We start from the raw sequence: 19,228 nt of genomic DNA on the forward strand, positions 1-19,228 counted from the left end.
ACATACAGGGAAAAAATTGCTCAGCCTAAAATAATCGAATTCATTCACCGGGCTTCAAATTCTTCTTAACGTAATCATTTTTTTATACATCTTAATTTTAGTTCTCATATTTTAAAATATCTCATTTTAATCTCTATAATTATAATTATATAGCCTTTTATCCTAGTGATTTAAAGTCGCTTAAAGCAATTAAATTACATCCTAATCTTTTAAAATCAGTACTAAACTGAAACTAACTATGTAAAACCATTAAATAAATAAGCACAATCAGGTGACAACACAAACAAAGCCTCATTTTTTTTTTTTTAAATTATGATAGTTAAGAACTGGCAAAATCTCTTTTTAACGATTTTATACTGCCCAGAGTCATTTCATACTCCTATGTTGAAACATCTCCTCAACCTCAACCATTACTTCCTCCACAACCGGTGCGAGCGGAATATAACAGAAGCACGTTGTATACATGAACCGGTAGTGATGATGTATATATATATATTGTTACGAGAACGGTAGTGATGATGTATCATTTTATTATCACTTAACACTAGTTAAGAGAAACAAGTTAATTAATGCAAAAATAAATAGATAATAATAATAACGAAGAACCAAAATAAAAAAGATGTTATATTTATAATAACTGAAAATGTTTTTAAGCTTTAAATAAAAACATGAAAATATAGAAATGTTTTTTTAATTGTCTTGTAACCCTATTATCGATTAAAAAAAATTACCATAGAAAACTGAGAACGTATTTCACTAGGTTTTTAATAATTTCTTTAACCTGTTTTTGCTCAAAAACAAAATAAAGAACTCATTCTATATTTGACTTGGGCAACCTCTCTAAATTTTTTAAATAATAAAAAAAATAAAAGTTAAATACAATCAATAAAAAAATTAGTAATATAAAAATAGTGGAAAGTTAATGTAAATTAGAAAAAAAATTGAAATTTAAAAAATCATTTAAGGATAAAATTATTGAATGAAATGTATACACCAAATGAGATAATTCTTATTATTAATAGTTATAGATTACAATCTAATAAATATATTACGACGATAAATCATTTAATAACAATTTTTTTATTAGTTTATCTTATTTTTTGGTTTACAAAGACCAAAATAAGGTTAGAAGCTAGGACCCTCTTATGCAAGCTATTCAAACCCCTAACACATCCATATTAATTTATCTTCATATTTTGAAGAACTAGTGCATTACACTAGACACTTTTCATTGGTATAATTTTTTTTAAGTGATACTATGTCTATATTATTCTCTTGTTCATTCTTCATACGAGGCAAGTTTTTTATTCTTGTTAATTCTATAAATATTCTTTAAAAATAAAATAAAATAAAATAGCTAGATCCATAGTTTTTGAAACCTATTTTATATAAATCATATTCGCTACATATAATTGATGAAGGATAAATCCATCTCTCATTAAAAGTGAAGAATAAGAATAGATTTAAAGTACAGCATGATATGTTAAATTAACCCATAAAAATTCAGGAGGGAGCTAGTATAGAAATCTACTAAACCATGATTATTAAGTGAACTAATAGATCTAACAAGTACAAAACTGGGGGTACAATATATAGCTAGTACAAAGCCAAGTCATACATTACATATGCATACTCATATAACGATGATCATAATATTGATTACATGCCAGCCTCCCCTTATTTTATTTTTTTTAGATCACTAGTTAATATAGAGACCAGTCTTTGTTCTAGTTCTTCATTTAAAGTAACTACTTAACCAGAGGTGCTAAAGGGACATGTACATCAAGCACCATGGATATTTCCTTATACTAAATTCACTCTTCTAAGTTCTAACCGGAGCTTTTACATGTTGATGGTATCCACGGAATGCTTATCTATCAGCTTATTATGATTATTACACACTTCTAGCTAGCTAAGTGGAACCCGTACATTTTGAAGAAGTAGACCTCGGACCTGCAATATTAGTAAATCAGAGGAATCAAAATCAAAATCATCGCGTATAATTTGATCATGCATATATATAGTATTGTATATATTACACAAAGAAAGAAATGAACGAACCTAAACCAACGGCCTCTGAGCTAATCATAAGTCTTATCCTCTTGCATGATTCAACAAACATTCTAGAAAAAGAACCAGAGAATTTTTTTTTAAGAAAACGAAACAATATATATACATTGTATAAAATATAAAATGAAAAATTGATGAAAACTGAAATTAAGGTTTCCAAGCGTAAATCATAAATAAAAAATAGATATATAGAACTTACTTCCAGGGTACATCCCCGACCAACATCCAGTCACCATCTTTGTCCTCATAGGTGGGCATGTATTCAATCCCATTTCCAGGATCCATCAGTTTCCTCTCATTCATCAAATGATTACCTGCGACAATATAAATGGTTTGCCACGAAAAGACCCAATTACCCTCAAGCCAGCTATAATTAGGAATTGGAGAATGTAGATGATGATGATGGAATTAATACGTACGAATGGCTAAGCCACAAAACATTGTCTCTAATTCCCTCATCAAATGCTCATAACTATCGTACATGTCAAGATCCACTTTTCTTAGATAAGGAGCTCCATCCACCGCCACCTTCACCAACTTGCAACAGCTCTTCATAGCATTCTTCCTGCTTGCCCTCACCGGCGGCCACCCCACCAGTTGTTCCCTGCTGCAACATAATAAAAATTATTATTAAATTTAGTCACAAAAAAAAAAGAACTTTTATATATATATATATATATATATATATGGGTCTGACTAATGAGTGTTATTAGAACATTAATTAAGAAATAAAAAAAAATGTATTGTGAAGATAATAGGAAAGTGTAGAAAAAATTATAAATAATATAATTTTATGTATCTTAATAAAAATGGTTAGCATATACATGGAATGGAAGGTTGGTTCCTACTTGGGTGTTGGGAATTTGGAGGTGGGGCGCAAGATTTTATTTTGAGAAGGAGGAAGGGTATCAGAGAAGCCACGTTTTGTGGCAGTAGTTTTGGTGCCGGGAAGGCCTAAGGTGAGCTCCGTCTCCTTCAAGTTACAATCAACGGCGTGTGATTCGGAGGACATTGTTTGTGTGCTCTCAAACAGTGACACGCGCAGGCGCAGCTCAATTAATTTCAACGTTCGAACTTCAAACACAGCTAAACGGTGGTCGTGTACGTGCCTTTTCCCTCCCTGTTTGCTGCTATGACTAACTCTTTTCTTTTGTCTTTATGATTTGAAAGACATAGGAGTTAGGAGTAGTGTGGTAATGCGGTATATATGGTATATTGTTGTTTCTTCCATCGAGGTTGTTGGGCCAGCCAGAGGATGACACGTGTACCTTAAACACCGGCTTTGATTCTTCCACGTATGCGCTTGTCTATGGGGAGGAAAGCGTGTGATTCTGATTTGATTGTTTTCAAGTATTCCATTTTTCTTTTTACAATAACTCAAATACTTAATCAATTAAACTAAAGTCTCTTTATTTCTTTTCATTCTTCTTTCCTGCACTCACTAACTAACACGAACGTTCCACGTAATCACGACGCAATATATCCAATGTACTACTACTTTATTATTACTGTTTAAAATTATTTTAAACACTAAATAATATGTAACTAACACTTCCTTGGTATTATCCAAATCTTGTACGTAGTGGAGAAGAATGTATTGTCACACACAATCATCTTCAAACTGTACTATGGAGACAAATTAGAGAATGGTGCGAGCGCACCTGCTGTAAGAAAAGACTTTCGGAACATGAAACTAATGTTTATAATGTAATGAAAACATGCTGTGAAAATAATCTCACTTATTATTACTAGGGGAAGAGAGGTATTTTATGCCTCTGTAAATTTTTTGAATAATAAAAATAAAAGTTAAATCCAGTTAATAAAAAAATAATGAAAAGTTAATATAAGTTCGAACAAAGTTTTGAAATTTATGAAATAATTTAATAGTAAAATTGTTCAATTAAATGTATACACCAAATAAAGTAATTCTCATTATTAATAATTATAGATTTCACATGTTAATTAAACTTTACGTATCATAATTTTTATACTGTACGTAGGGTTTTCTTTTCGGCCGGATAAAATTTTCAAATAATTAAAAAAATAGAATGAGTTCATGAGCATTGAAAGGGGTACTGCACAAATCAAAAGAAGAAAAAAGGGACACTACACCACACACGTTTAAGGCAAGTTTGGGAAAGGAGCAAAACCTTGGGTCGGGATTGTAATCGTGCTTAAAGATTTTTAAGATCCCATCAATCATAGAAATAGAATAGAAGAAGGTGAAAAAACGAAGAAAAAAAGAAATTGAAAAGAATAAGGAAACAGGTGGGGTCCGCATGTTTCAGTTTTAGAAGAAACGGTCAACTCTAACCGAAGTCCATGAGCACGTAAATGAGTCATAGTTTAGGGTTGGTGGCCCACAAAAGCATGTGACTTTGTTTCTTTGTCGGTTCCCACAAGCAACCACTCCTACGGGCCATCATGCTTAAGCTCCAGGGGATATATATTTTCCTGTTAAAGTCGTACTTAAAGAACTTTTACTAGGTTTATGAATAAATAATGTGAAATTTAATTTTATTAAAAAAATAATAAATAATGTAAAAGGATTTTCTTTTAATTACAAACACGTAATAAACATTTGAAAACATTGAATTAGAATTTGTGCATCATCTGATAATAACATTTTGAATATATACTCAATATTTAATTTAAAATTATTGAATATCATTTCAAATTTAACCTTACAAAATTATTTAGAACATATATTTATATTTTAATTACATTGAATAATATCTTACTTTATTGTACTTTTTTTTTTATTTTTTCTACCTTAGCTTTTCCAGAACCTTATTATTCGCACAAATAAAGTGAAAGACATATTTTTGGTAGATGTTATCAATATATATAAAACCATTTCATTTATCATTTTTACAAGTGGCAGTAATTTGTTTTCTTTGCTTGTGAGGTTTAAGTATTTTAAGCTTTAGTTAAATTCACAAAATAAAGAAATTTTATGATACGTAAATATATTTTTTTTTACTTAAATAATTCTTATATTATAAATTTCAGTTGTTATTCTTGAACAAGAAAATACATCTAACTCTACTTTTTATCTCTTGTAGATATAATTCACCATTATTAATTAATATATATTAAAAATATTGTTACATTAATCTCTTTATAAACTTAAATATTCTTTCAAATAATATTTCAAAAAATACTATAAGCTAATGAGATAAGTTTGTTTATCAAACATATTTATTTTAATCAATGAATTTATAAGTTAGAAAAATATATTATAAAAATTGAAAAATATATGAAACACACTCTTATTTAATAAATTTTTTATTCATTTAACTTTTTTCTTCAAAATATTCTATCATTACTATTCTTAATTTATATGATTAAAAACCATATATAGGAACCGACGTCTAAATCGAAGCAACATAGAAATGTAGAACATGTAGTTAAACACCATGGGGACCAAAGTCTAAGCCAAAACCTACATAAATGCATACAATATGTGATTAAATACCATGAGGATTGAAGTCTAAATCAAAGGAATATTGACAAATAAGATCTATACTTAGATACCAAGAGACGAAAGTCTAAATCAAACAATACATTAATGTCAAGGGCTATTGAAACCTAGAGTTCAAACTAGGGCAGTTCCCTTTTCTTTAATTCCTATTGAACCATTTTCAAAGTCGATCAGATAAAATTTATTTCTTTCCTATTTATTTTAGAAAATTTTAACACAAAAATTTTCTCATAAAAATTGTTTAGGTCTCTTATTCGTTTTTATGCTTCTACACCTAAGTATTTCTAATAATTTTTGCATAAGGCCAAATAAATCTAAATACAGTTTTACACAAAATCATAGTTGTCACTATTATCATTTAATTGCCATCCTTGGTATTAACATCATTTTACTATCATTATCATCATCATAATCAATGGGAGAGTCAGCATATATTGAGTGCACTTGTATTCCCTTGACTAAGAAATACATAAAGATATACTTAATATTATTATTTTTTTGTCCCCCTGTTTTTATAATTTGATCTTGCTGATTTTAATTTTTTAGTTGTCTTCAATTTTTGTATTTATTGACTAGATTTTTATTTTTTATTTTGTTATTTTTAGACTTTATTTAGTTGAATATTTTATTTTATATGTATGATAATAAATATTATTATTTAAAAAAAATTTATCCCGACTAAATCTAGATCTTAAATCCTCCACTGATCATAATTATTGCTTACATCATACTTCTTGTTGTTACCATTACTACTATACCGCATTTACATGCCCCTAATATGTCATTAATACCATTCATGTCACCTTTTTTATTATGTTGTTAACTATTGCTAATTAATATTGTCATATTCATTACTATAATTGTCTTCAATTCACTATCACATTCATGAATCATGAGAGTAGTTTTTTATTTGCACATTATTTAATATTATTATCTATTTGGTCATTTGATATATATCTAATAATAAATATGATAAGAATTTATTTACTCGGTCTTTCTAGGGGTAGCTGAAGGACTTGAGAGGCTTAAAACAAATTTAAAAATGAGGTTTTTTTATTTAATTATAAAATAATTTATTAAAATTATTATTGTTTTATTTAAAATTAATTTTTTGGACTTTTTGTGATGCAAAATTATCAATTAAATTGTCGTAATAAATTTCATTTAACATTTCTTTTTTAATAGAAAATAATTCAATCCATTCAATTTTTGTTGAGACGTTGTTGATTTTAAGTAAGTTTTTATTATTTTTAGTTTTAAAAAACTTCTTTTTCAATAAACAAGTTATATCTAAATTGTTGATTTTAAGTAAATTTTTTTTTAGGTATATTAGTACTAAAAAAAAATTTAAGACCTTTTTTGGGGGCCTAAAATCCTTACTTGGGCTGCTTAGATTTTAAGCCGATTCTGGATCTTTCTACTATTATTTTTTTTTTTTTTAATCTCATCTTAACCACCAAATAATCGAGAAGATATTTCATAAATCTCATGTCCATGTCAATGAAGTTTGTTTTGGTTGGAAAAACTCTTTATGAAAGAGGTAGAATTTTCTTCATATTGGTCAAAATAGTTAAACAAAATTCATATGATGTATCCCACTCTTTACATATGAAAAGAATCAAAAGAAAAAAGAAACGTAGTAATCAATCATTGAGGAAGAGAAAGTATGATGCATGATTAGGCCAAATGAATAATTCATTTGTACAAAATCATTCATGTTTCAAATAAAATGGTCATTAAGCTTGAATTCAATGACCTATTCGAGAAAGCAATCATAGACTTTGAATGTTTGGAAAGACCGTAGAATTGATCACATTATTTCAAGATAAGTAATTAATGTTCGATCAATAGTTTATTTACGAGATTTGTATTCAATGATTTACATTTAATTGGTTTAGAAATGGCTTCGTGCGTTGTCAAAATTTGGACGATCAAGATAGCATTTTATTTCAGTTTCCTTGAGAATAGGAGAAACTGGCAAACAAACATTATTTCAGACAATGGCACTATGCCCTATTTCATGCACAAGATACCAGTTCTTATATTTTATCTTTTAGCAATCAATTGAAAAAGAAAACAAAACAAGCGGAAAGTGTAATGTCATGAAGCTCCCTTTCCAAGTCTCTCAAACCCAAAGCAAAGGACACCTACCAGCCTATCATCACATTCACTCCGGGTCAAGCACAACTCATACTCTCATCTCGTGTTCTTTCCTAAAGGGGAGGCAATTGATGCCATAGTGGACCCTTTTCTTCTTATTATAGTGCAAGTGCAATAGTACTATACTAGTATTTGTGCTTCCCTGATTCACATGGGGTGGCCTTCACAACAGCTAGCTATAGATAGCCAAATTTACTATAGACATGGTATGGGAGAGGCTAAGATCAATAAAGCCTTGTCTTGCCAAATAGCTAAAAAAGACACCTGGCAATTACTTACCATTGTTGAAGCCTAGCTAGCTATGGCCCTATGTTTTGTATTTTGTATCGCTTCTTCTTTACTTGTTTTGAGAGGGCACAACTTGTTTCCTATCCGTTTGGAATCTTTCTTTTTTGTTCATATACAATGTCATTTATTAATTGCGGTTGTTATAGCATTATGAGGGAAACCGAGAATTTGCTATTTTGATTGCTTCATGCATAAGACTCGTTATATAAAACAAACTTTCAAATTGATATTTGGACCCAATTAAGAAGCGAGAAAAATGAAAATAAACATGAGAATACAATAGAGACAGTCTGCCAATTATTGCAGTTAATTAAGTTCTATTAGTTTTATTATCTAAACCAGAAAGTCAGAAATCTTGGAAGGATTGCCAGAAAAATAAAATTGCAATGTTACAAGCATATAGACCATGTATACATACACACGGACCCATTCAAAGAATGTGAAATGAATCAAATTAATCAGAAGGTCTCTGGCCATGCATACTTGAAACTCACGGTCCCAAAAATTCTTATATGCGTTTATTTAAGTGGACCCTCGTGATGCAATGAATGCAAATAAGAAACAGTTCCTCTAATTGCATAATACTATTGGTAAACTAAAATTGCATAATACTATTGGTAAACTAAATTCGTTGCAGGCAGACAATTAAGATCCCAAAGGAACATTGATAGCGATGCGTGCGGCTTATGGTGTACCCGTGCATGTGTTTCTGTAAGTGATATCTGAAAATCATGTAAAGTAGCAATATTGAATTATTTTTAAAATTATTAAATACTACTACTAGTAATCTGGTACTATGGGTTAAGAAATTTATTATAAAAATAATAGGAAAATATAAAAAAAAATCATAAATAACGTAATTTTTTATATTTCAATAATTTTTTTAATTTTTTAACTAATATCTTAAGAATAATGGTTAATATTTAAATTTATTTAATTAATAATATATATGAATAATCTATAATGGGTTGGATTATTTATATAATACTGATGAAAGGTCTTTATTATTTTTCATGACTAAATATCAGAGTAAGGAAATAGTACTATCATCAAGGATATAAATATTTAACAAAAACTTATATTTATCTCATTTCGAGAAAAAAAAACATCAAATTTATATAAATATATCAAATTAAAATTTATTAAAATTATAAAATCTTAAAAATTAATTTATTTAAAAAAAATCTTCGGTTTGATAGGCATCACAAATTAAAATCTAAATAAAACTAAAATTAAATACTCAACATAAAAGAAGTTCCATGATGCAACTTGTTTTTATTTTTTTTTTATTGATAAAAAAACTCACGTAATTTAATAAGAATGGAAATAATATAATCATTAAAAAAATGGTCTTGATCTCAATATAATAAGAATTCAATTCATAACATAGAAATAAATATACTTTCAGAGCCGTGATAAACGGAATAGAGATGATTAATATTGCTTCAAATCCTATTAACTTGCTAATCGGTAAATAAATTATTTAAATCAAAGTGTAATTGGGTAAAAGATGGTGAGCATAGCAATATCGCGAGCTTTGGTCTTGCATAAAAGTGTATGAGTTGACTTCTGAAATGGTGAGTTAGTTAGTTAGAGTGTAACTGCCTATTACTCTATTACAAGCTAAGGAATATTTTTGGGCAGCTTCACTGGACAACTCACTAATAACCATTGATATAATATTCATTTAAACAACGGTTGATGTTGGCCAACTTATAATTGATTATTTTGACTGATGAAATTTTTAATAATTAAAATATTGATGTTATATATCGTGATATGGAGTGTGGACCAAAGATTATGCTTGGAGTGAAACAAAACTCAAATTTATTTAAGTAAAATATCATGTTCGAATTTTGTGAACCAATACAAAAATATAATTAAGGGATTTAACTTAAAAAAACAATCAATTAGATTATTATGCAAAATATTAATTATTTGATAAAGTAAGTAAATACTATATACCTACGACATGGTAAAATAAAAAAAATCTCTTCATATTGCAAACACGAATCCTTAATCCTTTGCATCTCTCTTGATGAAATCACTAAAATGGTTCTTGAAATCGTAGTTGAGGGTGATAAGTACGCGCGCGACGTCAGGACAGGAGAAGTTTGATTTAGAAAAGATGAGTTTGAAAACTTAAATTAATCTCATCTTTGTCGATTTTTTAAATTTATGAGCTCAGGAAATTTCGTGGAAACTCACATTTTTTATACAAAAAATATAACTTACTTATATATTTTGAATAATTATATATCAAATTTTAATGCAACATAAAAATTAATAAATAATAAAGATCTTAACAAAATGGGAGGAACATTTATCATTATTTTTATCAAAGGTCGTCTAATGCACTGTAAAAGCCACATTTTGCTAGATTTTTTTATTTTGGGATGTTCAGATTCAACTAAGATTCTGTGCCTAGGATTAAGGTAGTGCTCTATTTTTGCGCTGCTATATATCACTACTGTGCACTTTTCAAGTTTTCAACTACTCTAACTTGCAAGAACAGTACTGATTTATATTCGTTTCGTTGATAAGATAATATTATGTTATTGTTTTCCTCCTTCTTTTTTGGTAAAAGAACGGCCAAATTACAGCCGTAAAACAAAATACAAAGTAAATCTTACTTTCAAAAAATAAATTTTATTATAGATAATATGTTTGGATCATTTTTCATATATCTTAAAAGTCACTTTAAAATTATCTTTTGAAGTGAAATTTTTAAAAAATAAGTAGAAGTTATTTGATAGTTTCAATTTAAAGACTTATTTAAAATTAAATTTTTTGTTTCTTTGTCTCTCAATCAGTTCAAGATATGGAAGATAGAAAAGCTAAAGTATGCATCTAATTTTTTTTAATAAGTAGTATAATAAATTTAATTTTAATATATTAATTAAGTTTAAATTAGGTTAAATATGTATTAATTATTAAATTTTGAGCCAGGTAAAAATGGCCTAAGAGAAAGACGTCATGAAAAGAAAAACTTTCTTCTTTATTGAAGGTTGCTTTCTTAATTACTTATCAATCACGAAAATTTGTACTTTTACTAAGAGGTTTAAAACTGAACAATAACTATCGTTTTTCTTTTACAAGCCATTTTTTAAACGGTTTATACTACATATCAATTTTCAAATAATTAAAAAAAAAACATGAAAAGATAATTCAACGAGAAGAAATTAAAGGAGATGAAATGGAAATAGCAAGCAAAAATGGATCGACAATAAGTTTGCTGAAATGTGCAGCATATTAACAAATACGACAAGACATTTACTAAAACGATGAGTTTTCCCTATTTCATTAAACAGACTCCTGTATATATCCTTCATTCTTAGGTCTTAACATAGACAGAAGTCTGATTCATGCACCATACTATAAAATGTTGCTTCCTCAAATATAATAAAACGACAACATGAAATTGGATGTCTTCAAAACGTGTACCATATTGATTAGAAGCCTTTTGCTTCATCTATATATATTTTTCATTTTGTCACGCCTTCTATAAATCCCTTTAAAGACCCTTTTGGTTGCAGATCGAAGCCCTTTGCATCTGATCTCTTCATAATCCTCAACCTCTTGCATGACTCAATAAACATCCTGCAAAAGTCCCACTTTCTATATGAACACATATACTTGTATAAATTTAAAATAGAAAAAATAACAAAATAAAACTATTATATATAGCTTCAAATAGAAATAAGGATAATTTACTTATTTACCTTTAACATTAGAAAGTTTAATTATATCCCACTAAAAAGTTTATCTTCACATGGAAGTTGAAACTTTTGATCATTCTGTGGAAATGTGGCCAACTAATACGAAGCTTTTCTCCCTCTTATTTGGGTGTATCCACCACTAAAGGTTTGCTTTTTAGGTCATGCCACAATTGATTATTATCTATCCCCCCACCCTTCCCATGTTAATATGTCGAACATTATAATGAGGGATTCACGCATGTCTGCAATATATGATCCAAGATAATTTTCTGTAATTTGTTTTTGTTTTGAGATTATGATGTTTAGCAAACAAATTAGAACTTAATTAGGTCAATCCACAACTTAATCAGCACTTGTCTAGTCAAGTGTTGTGTGTTGGGAGACTACAAAATAATTTTGCCAAACCTGTGGCGTTCAATTTATGGACCAAGTTGGATAGTATTTAATTTATTTGACTCACATGATTAGATTAGTAAAGAAAACCATGCATGCATCTCAGACAAAATTGTAATTAGCATGTAATAATCTTCATTAATTATACATATATATTAATACTGATAGAGATCAATTAAGTAGCGAAATTACGGAGCACCCAGTTTTAAGACACGGAATCAAAGTTGGTGGTATATGCAATGCACCACTTAAGTGTTTGGTGGCTTTTCTGAGCGCAAACACGGGCACTGAAGCTGACTCAGTGGTAGACAGAAGAATTTTTTGGTTTACTTTACTCGTATTTGACACGCATATCACTTTTGTCTCTTGAAACATGAATAGGTGCTCCCACCCAAACCAAAGCCTTAGCAGAGAAAAAGTATATACAAAATTATTAAGGGATTTATTTTAAGTTCGTAAATTTTACTGTGATATATAGATGAAAAATTAAAATAATTTTTGAACTGATAATAATTTTAAATCTTTACTTCAATATAATGAAAAGAGAATAATATTGTTTTATTTCTAAAATAATTATGGTCTAAGATTATTTTATATAAATAAAAATAATAATTTTATAAAATCAATCTTATATAATTATTAATTAATTTATAGATTTTATTATTTATCATTTATTATTAATATTATAAGGAATATAAATAAAATATAATTAATATTAAATAAAAAAATTAAATAATAATTATTTTAAAATGTTTTCTTTCTTAAATGATGATTATAATGAGATGAGAAAATAAATAATCCTAGGAAAGCGAGGGAGCGGGCCAGAAGGACTTACTCCCAAGGAACATCTCCAACGAGCATCCAGTCACCATCTTTGTCCTCGTATATGGGAACTTGTTCAACATTCTCCTCATCCTTCAACGCTGAGCCTGTCAACATTTATTTAAACATGAATATTAATTATCGCTATTGTTGATTGCCAATTTGAAAATAAAAAAATTTCTTGAGGCTAGGTAGAGATATTTTGGTTTTAGATTTTGATACAATTAATGATAAACAAAATTCATTTCAGAAGAAATTATTTTTAAAAAAATTACTTTTATTAATTAGAAATAATATATTAAAACTGAGTTCAGAATAACTAAATTTCTTTTAATGGTTAGGTAAAACAAAAAACCGTGTTAAAGAGTAAATATATATTATCGTATGATAAACTTTGTTAGACTACTATATTTATTATTAAATTGTATAATATTTATATATTTATAATTTAAATTATATTTCAGTAGCGAATATATAGTCATATATAGGTTTAGATTAATACAAATTGACACTATAATAATATTAGTTTTAATTAAGTGTTTACGAGTAATTGTACATATTAATAAATTATATCTCTGCAGTTCTTTAATAAATCGATCTATTATGGTTGATTCTATGTCATCTAGAGTTTTAAGAGTAGATAAACTGTACACTCTGCATGCCATCACATATATTTTATTGAGGAGAATGTCTAACACTATTCTATATGACGTCGTCTCCAATTTGTCCCTCTTTGTCTCCCTCTAAATTATTTTAATTGGGCCTATTCTTTCCAGGATTTATAAAGTTAATTAAGTAAAGCTTGTTCTTAACACTTTTTCTGAAACAAAATTGACGATAAAACTTATATTTAATTCCCTATATTCGTGGCATCAAATTTTCAAATACAGGGATGGGCATCTCTATTTGGAGGTGTGCTAATTAAGTTTATGAAACGCCTAGTAGAGTACTAAAACCTATGAAGCACCGTGCATTGTTCTTACGTGTTCACAATATACACACTCTTCTCACGGGATATTGAGTCCCAATGCTTCTCCTCCTCCTTATTTAGTAAGTCCAGAAAAAGAAACCACCTACCTAGTAGACTTTTTTTCAAGTCACAACATAATCTTCTTAATTTCTGAGTGTTTCTATGTTGATACAGTAACTCACATGCATTAATCCTTCCACAATAACCCTTTCTTACCATTAACTACTCATACCTGCTAGCCATAAACTATATGTTGCACAATTAATTAACGTATATTTCGTGCGTGTATACATACACATAAACAGATTTTTAATCTGCATGTTATTTTCTTAAACCTTAACTAAGTTTACGTTTACTATACCTAGCATATGAAATTAGTTTACAAGTAATATATAAGATATGCTCAAATGAAGTAAACAGAAAGAAAGAAAAAAATGTAACTTACCAATTCCATAGCAACCGAAGAACTTCTCCAAGGCCAAGGCTAGCTCCGAATATCCCTTGTGCATAGCCAAATCAATTTTACGCAAGAAAGGAGCCCCGTCCATGCTAACTTTGACGTACATTTTGGTTTCATTGATGGTGTTCTTCTTGCGGTACGAACACACCGGAGGCCACCCAACCACTTGGTTTTTGGTTTGGATTTTGCGATCTTCTTCGGAGGAGCTGTTTTCATCACCTTGATTAATCTCCGAGAACACCCTCTTCTTCATCTTCTCGTTCTTGTCAGGTAATTCCCCACCGGGAAGGCCCAACCTTAGCTCAGTAGTGATTTCAAGCCCAACACCTTCTTTCTCCATTTTCTTTTCTCCGTTAATCAAACTAGCTAGTGGTGAGTGTATGGAAATTAATTTCGGTTGGTTAGAGAATATTAACTGTCACTTTTTGATTGCGAACAATGGTTTTGTGTATGAAGAAAAGAGGCTGTGAAATGAGTGTGTATATATATATATATATATAAAGTGAATGGAATGTGGGTTATGTGCACAGTGGTAGAAGTGACAGGTCAACTAAGGCGAAGTGGTCGGACACATGAGAAACAAGTGTAGGGACGCAAAAACCATTGAAGCCCGGCACCATAAGTTGGACATGGGGACATATCCTACAACTCTTGCTGCCTTGTGATTTGGTCAGATTTCATCGTGGCCGTTTGATAAGCTGACTGGGAACAAGCCATGTGATTTGCTTGATTGAGGGTACAAGTCTTTGAATTTATTTATACCCATGGTTTCATGAAGAATGTGTATATGATTACATATACAATTTTTTTTTCATACTACTATGTTAATTCCCACTTGTTTTTGTTACACATGTACCATCTTTAATTTAGAAATTGTAATAAATATTCTCCTACCTTTAATTTTTGTTGTCAAAATAATCGTCCTCTGTATATTTTAATTTTAAATTTTTCTATCAATTACACATATATACTCATACATACATATATACATAATATGTTAAGGGCGTTTTTATATGAGAGTGAAAGGTGCTCTTGTTTAGGTAAACATGTTAAGAAAATTGTTTTTTCTTCAAAATTGATTTTGAATTAATTTATTCGTATTTAAATGTTTTTATTTCAAAAGCAAGTAGTATAAAAATTCAATATAATTTTTTTGATTTAAAATAAAATTTACTTTAAATTATTTCAATATAAAATTAATTATAAATTCAAAATCAAACATGTAAACAAAAAATCACCTTAGTTGACATTTAAGCATGATTTGAGATAAACCAACTTGAAACCATACATACTAAATATATGAATATAATTACATACGTATGGTCAAGATTAAAAATTAGTTAATAATCATATAACAACTAAAAAGGTCACATGAATTCATCTACTCATCATATTACACCATCAATAATACCAGTCCAATTGTTAAATTATAAATTTATTAGGTTGGTTATTTGTATAAAATTATGTTAAAATTAAACAATAAAATTAAAGATAATCAAATAATGTATATATTTATATATTTTAAATATATATTATTACATTAATGTGATATTAATAATTTTGAATTAGTATAAAAATTTGTAAATATTATCCATATGTGAAAATAAATTTTAACCAATGGTGAGTTTTGAAATAAAATTATTCTAATTAAGTACGATTGTTGAATGGTTAAATAATTGGAATAAACTGCACCAACGTAAGTTGATTCAAGGATCATGTCAAATGAGATCTAGAACTCTTATTACAGTAAAAAATGAAAATTATAAATATAAATCATTGATTAGATAGTATTTAAATTATCAAAATTAAAAGACAAGTCACATGACTTCTTTTTAGTGAAATTATTTAATGGTATTAGATTTTTTATCAACGATGGCTAGTTAATTTTTGTTAATTTTTTTAATGTTATTAAAATTAAGGGAGAATTTAACACACACACCCCCTCCCCCAAGATTTTTTTCTTACATTCGGTGTGGACAGTAAATATGAAATTTAATGAGGTGTATATCTCTATGCGCTTCTGGACATGTATAATTACATGTTTCACCTTATTATTGTGTGTATAGGGACGAAAATCAGATGATGATGACCAATACCAAGCCATATTAATGCGTGTGATATCTGAGCATCATGATCGTGATGATGTAGGGAGCATAAGAATGAAATGGTCAAGTATGTAGGACCCAAGGCAATTCTCTCTGGACTGAGAAGGATCACAGCTAATCATGAGTCAAACTTAACTATTCCTAGGTCTAGGGAACACTCGGGGACGTACTCACAAAAGTTAAAAGGGCGTTAGGCAGGTAGAAAAGAAAACAGAGTTACTACTTCATCTTCATATATAGTTCATATTCATACTTGGGCGAATTATAAATATGAAGCATTCAAGGTTAAAGATTCCCACCATTGAGGCACAATATATAATCAACTCAACACTATCTTTTAATTTTTGTCTGAAAATTTACCCAAAATGATGACATGATGGTTGGGTTATCTATGTAGCAAAACCTACTTCTCCATTACTTTTTTCGTGTAAAAGCAATAGGGGATAAGAAATTTTATATACGTTTCAATAGGGTACTTATTTATTGCAGTTTAAGCCAATAAATTTTTCTCGTGGTCAATCCTGAGTTGTTATTTACATACTACTACTAGCCGTAAAATCTGAATTAATTTGATAGTCAATTTTGACTTTCTCGTACACTTTTCCTTCTTTTTTAATTTTAATTGGTTTCGTTGTAATTTCTTCATTTTATTATCGTTTTTAATTAAATAACAAAGAAATTAACATATTTGTAATTTTTTATTAACAGAAGTCAAAAGAAGAAGATTTCAAGTGTTTTAGAGAAAAATTGATACAAAAATTGAAAAAAAAAGTCTTGAAGAAGAATTGGAAAAATTGGACAGCTCGCTTAGTGTGCACTCTCGTTTAGTGGGCAAGTTTAGGCTTAGCGTGCAACTCGCTCGGTGCACAACCCAAGCTTAAGGCGAAGAAAACCCACAAGGAAGTTCAAAGATGTGTTTAGCACGAGGTCAGCGTGAAAAGTAAGTTATTCTAGGTCTATAAAAGGAGTAGGAAGGAGAAGAAAAAGACACATTGAGTCTCAAAGCTCTCTAGTGAAGAAATCCAAAGTCTGAATCTTTCCTTTAGGGAAAACCCTCTTTCTTTAGTTATTCTTCCCTTTCTTGCTTCTATTCATCCATCCCATTCTTTTATTCATATTAACCCATGAAGTGTAAAATCTCTCATGATTATAAAAGGCTAAATCTCTTTTGTTGGGAGTCTGTAGGTCAAATTCTTATATTGTAACTTTGTTTATTGTTTATTTAATGCAATTTTATTTCTATTATTCTTCTCTGTGCTTTTATGTTATTATGGTTTGATTATCCATATAATGTTTAGAGAATAATGCATTAAAAAATTGTTATTTTCTAAAGAATTGAGAAAGAGTATCTAATATAAATAAATTCATTGCTAGAAATAGATTCACATTTGTTTTACCCAATAATTTTTGTATCTCTTATTTTAATATAGATTGTTATTTTTATCTCTACAAAGAAATAGGGATTTGATTAGATAGAGAAATTTTTTACATTACATTATAAGTAGTTTTGGGACCCAACATTATCACGTTCTGACTACATCTTTTTACATTTAAATTATTGTTTATTTTTTTATTATCTTTTTCTTTGTCCTATTCTAAATTTCATGCTTCCAATTTTTTTATCTTTTCTTCCTCCATTTCTTCTCATTTTATTTAATAATTGGACTTGTATTCCTTAAGTACAACCAGAGTCATGTGGATTCGACACTTAAATTTTTATTTTAATCTTTATTATTTGTGATAAAATTGATACATTTATCAATGAGTTATTAGGTACACCCATAAATTTTAAGTTCATGGTTATGCATGAACATGGTTATTTCGGTTAGTGATTAAAGATTTGGTTTAAGATTCACAATGGTAATAGCATGAACATGGGACAAAAAGGACAAAAGAAGATAGTGTTGACTTTTCTTATAACAACCATGAATTAAGCCCATGCTAACTAGCTTCAACATATTTTAACTGATACAATTACATTAGTTTCGACTTTGTTAATGTTGATCAACACTAAAATGTCATTACCGTCAATTTTTGGCTTGCGCTAATATGCATGTTTAATGATGAATGAACTTAATGAAAACAAGGCTTCAAGACTCAAGACTGAACACAAAATACATTATATTTTTTTCAATTATTATTTTTATAACCACAATTTTTACTCTTAGAAGATACTTTAAATTTAAAAAGGTTGTGATCCCCGTTAAAGACGGTGGCTTGATTTGGCTATGATGTAAATTCCATACAAACAATAAGTGGTTGTTTTGAATCTTCATTTGGACTATATATAATACATTCATAACCTTGTCAATCTTTTGTTCAATAATATATATAAAAAAATAACAAACATTTTCTTATAAACAAAATATCAGCTTTAATTTGTAACCACCAACCTTGTTTTATAATTGATCGAGCTCCCAATTAAGACGGGAAGTGATACATAAAATTAATTGGAGAAATGTTAATAACAATCTCTATTTCTGATATATTCTTTCAAATATTTTTTTATTAATTGAAATTTATTAGAAATTATAAATTTTAATAGATTTTACTATACATTTAACTAGTTTCTTTTATGTAGTTATCAATAAATTTTAACAAATAGTAAATAATGTTATAGAAAGTTTGTGTCCCTACTTGCTAGTATTCTTCTTTTAGTTGTTACCTTCAACAAATTACTTTTCAATTGCTTACCCAATTTGATATATGCCTCGTTTAAAATTTTAATACAAGTATTAAAAAATATAACTAATATTT

General features: G+C 28.5%; 2 protein-coding genes across 3 annotated transcripts; both read right to left on the reverse strand.

The window, feature by feature from the left end:
* Positions 1-1,518: 1,518 nt before the first annotated feature.
* Positions 1,519-3,252, reverse strand: LOC114385719 (auxin-responsive protein IAA17-like). Of its 2 annotated transcripts, none has more exons than XM_028345764.1 (5): positions 2,919-3,252; positions 2,490-2,677; positions 2,270-2,384; positions 2,062-2,123; positions 1,519-1,953 (listed from the first exon to the last, which is right to left on the reverse strand). In XM_028345764.1, exons 1-5 carry the CDS (start codon positions 3,080-3,082, stop codon positions 1,913-1,915), a joined length of 570 nt encoding a protein of 189 aa, XP_028201565.1. In that variant the 5' UTR covers positions 3,083-3,252; the 3' UTR covers positions 1,519-1,912. The 2 variants fall into 2 exon arrangements, with proteins under 2 accessions (XP_028201565.1, XP_028201566.1); XM_028345765.1 differs by having other exon boundaries at positions 2,490-2,674; positions 2,919-3,082.
* Positions 3,253-11,196: 7,944 nt separating this feature from the next.
* LOC114385720 (auxin-induced protein 22C-like) lies at positions 11,197-14,818 on the reverse strand. Its single transcript, XM_028345766.1, has 3 exons — positions 14,352-14,818; positions 12,950-13,043; positions 11,197-11,602 (listed from the first exon to the last, which is right to left on the reverse strand). The coding sequence occupies exons 1-3, from the start codon at positions 14,704-14,706 to the stop codon at positions 11,488-11,490; spliced, it is 564 nt and encodes a 187-aa protein (XP_028201567.1). The 5' UTR covers positions 14,707-14,818; the 3' UTR covers positions 11,197-11,487.
* Positions 14,819-19,228: the final 4,410 nt, after the last annotated feature.

Source organism: Glycine soja, chromosome 15 (genome assembly GCF_004193775.1).
Source record: "Glycine soja cultivar W05 chromosome 15, ASM419377v2, whole genome shotgun sequence".
NCBI classification, from domain to species: Eukaryota; Viridiplantae; Streptophyta; class Magnoliopsida; order Fabales; family Fabaceae; genus Glycine; species Glycine soja.

Coding starts and splice junctions, on each gene's coding strand:
- LOC114385720 (XM_028345766.1), bottom strand. CDS start 14,706: ATGGAGAAAGAAGGTGTTGGGCTTGAAATCACTACTGAGCTAAGGTTG. Junction 13,044..14,351: donor CTTCGGTTGCTATGGAATTG/GTAAGTTACATT, acceptor AAATGTTGACAG/GCTCAGCGTTGAAGGATGAG. Junction 11,603..12,949: donor GTTGGAGATGTTCCTTGGGA/GTAAGTCCTTCT, acceptor GGACTTTTGCAG/GATGTTTATTGAGTCATGCA.
- LOC114385719 (XM_028345764.1), bottom strand. CDS start 3,082: ATGTCCTCCGAATCACACGCCGTTGATTGTAACTTGAAGGAGACGGAG. Junction 2,124..2,269: donor GTCGGGGATGTACCCTGGAA/GTAAGTTCTATA, acceptor TTCTTTTTCTAG/AATGTTTGTTGAATCATGCA. Junction 1,954..2,061: donor CTCAGAGGCCGTTGGTTTAG/GTTCGTTCATTT, acceptor CTAATATTGCAG/GTCCGAGGTCTACTTCTTCA.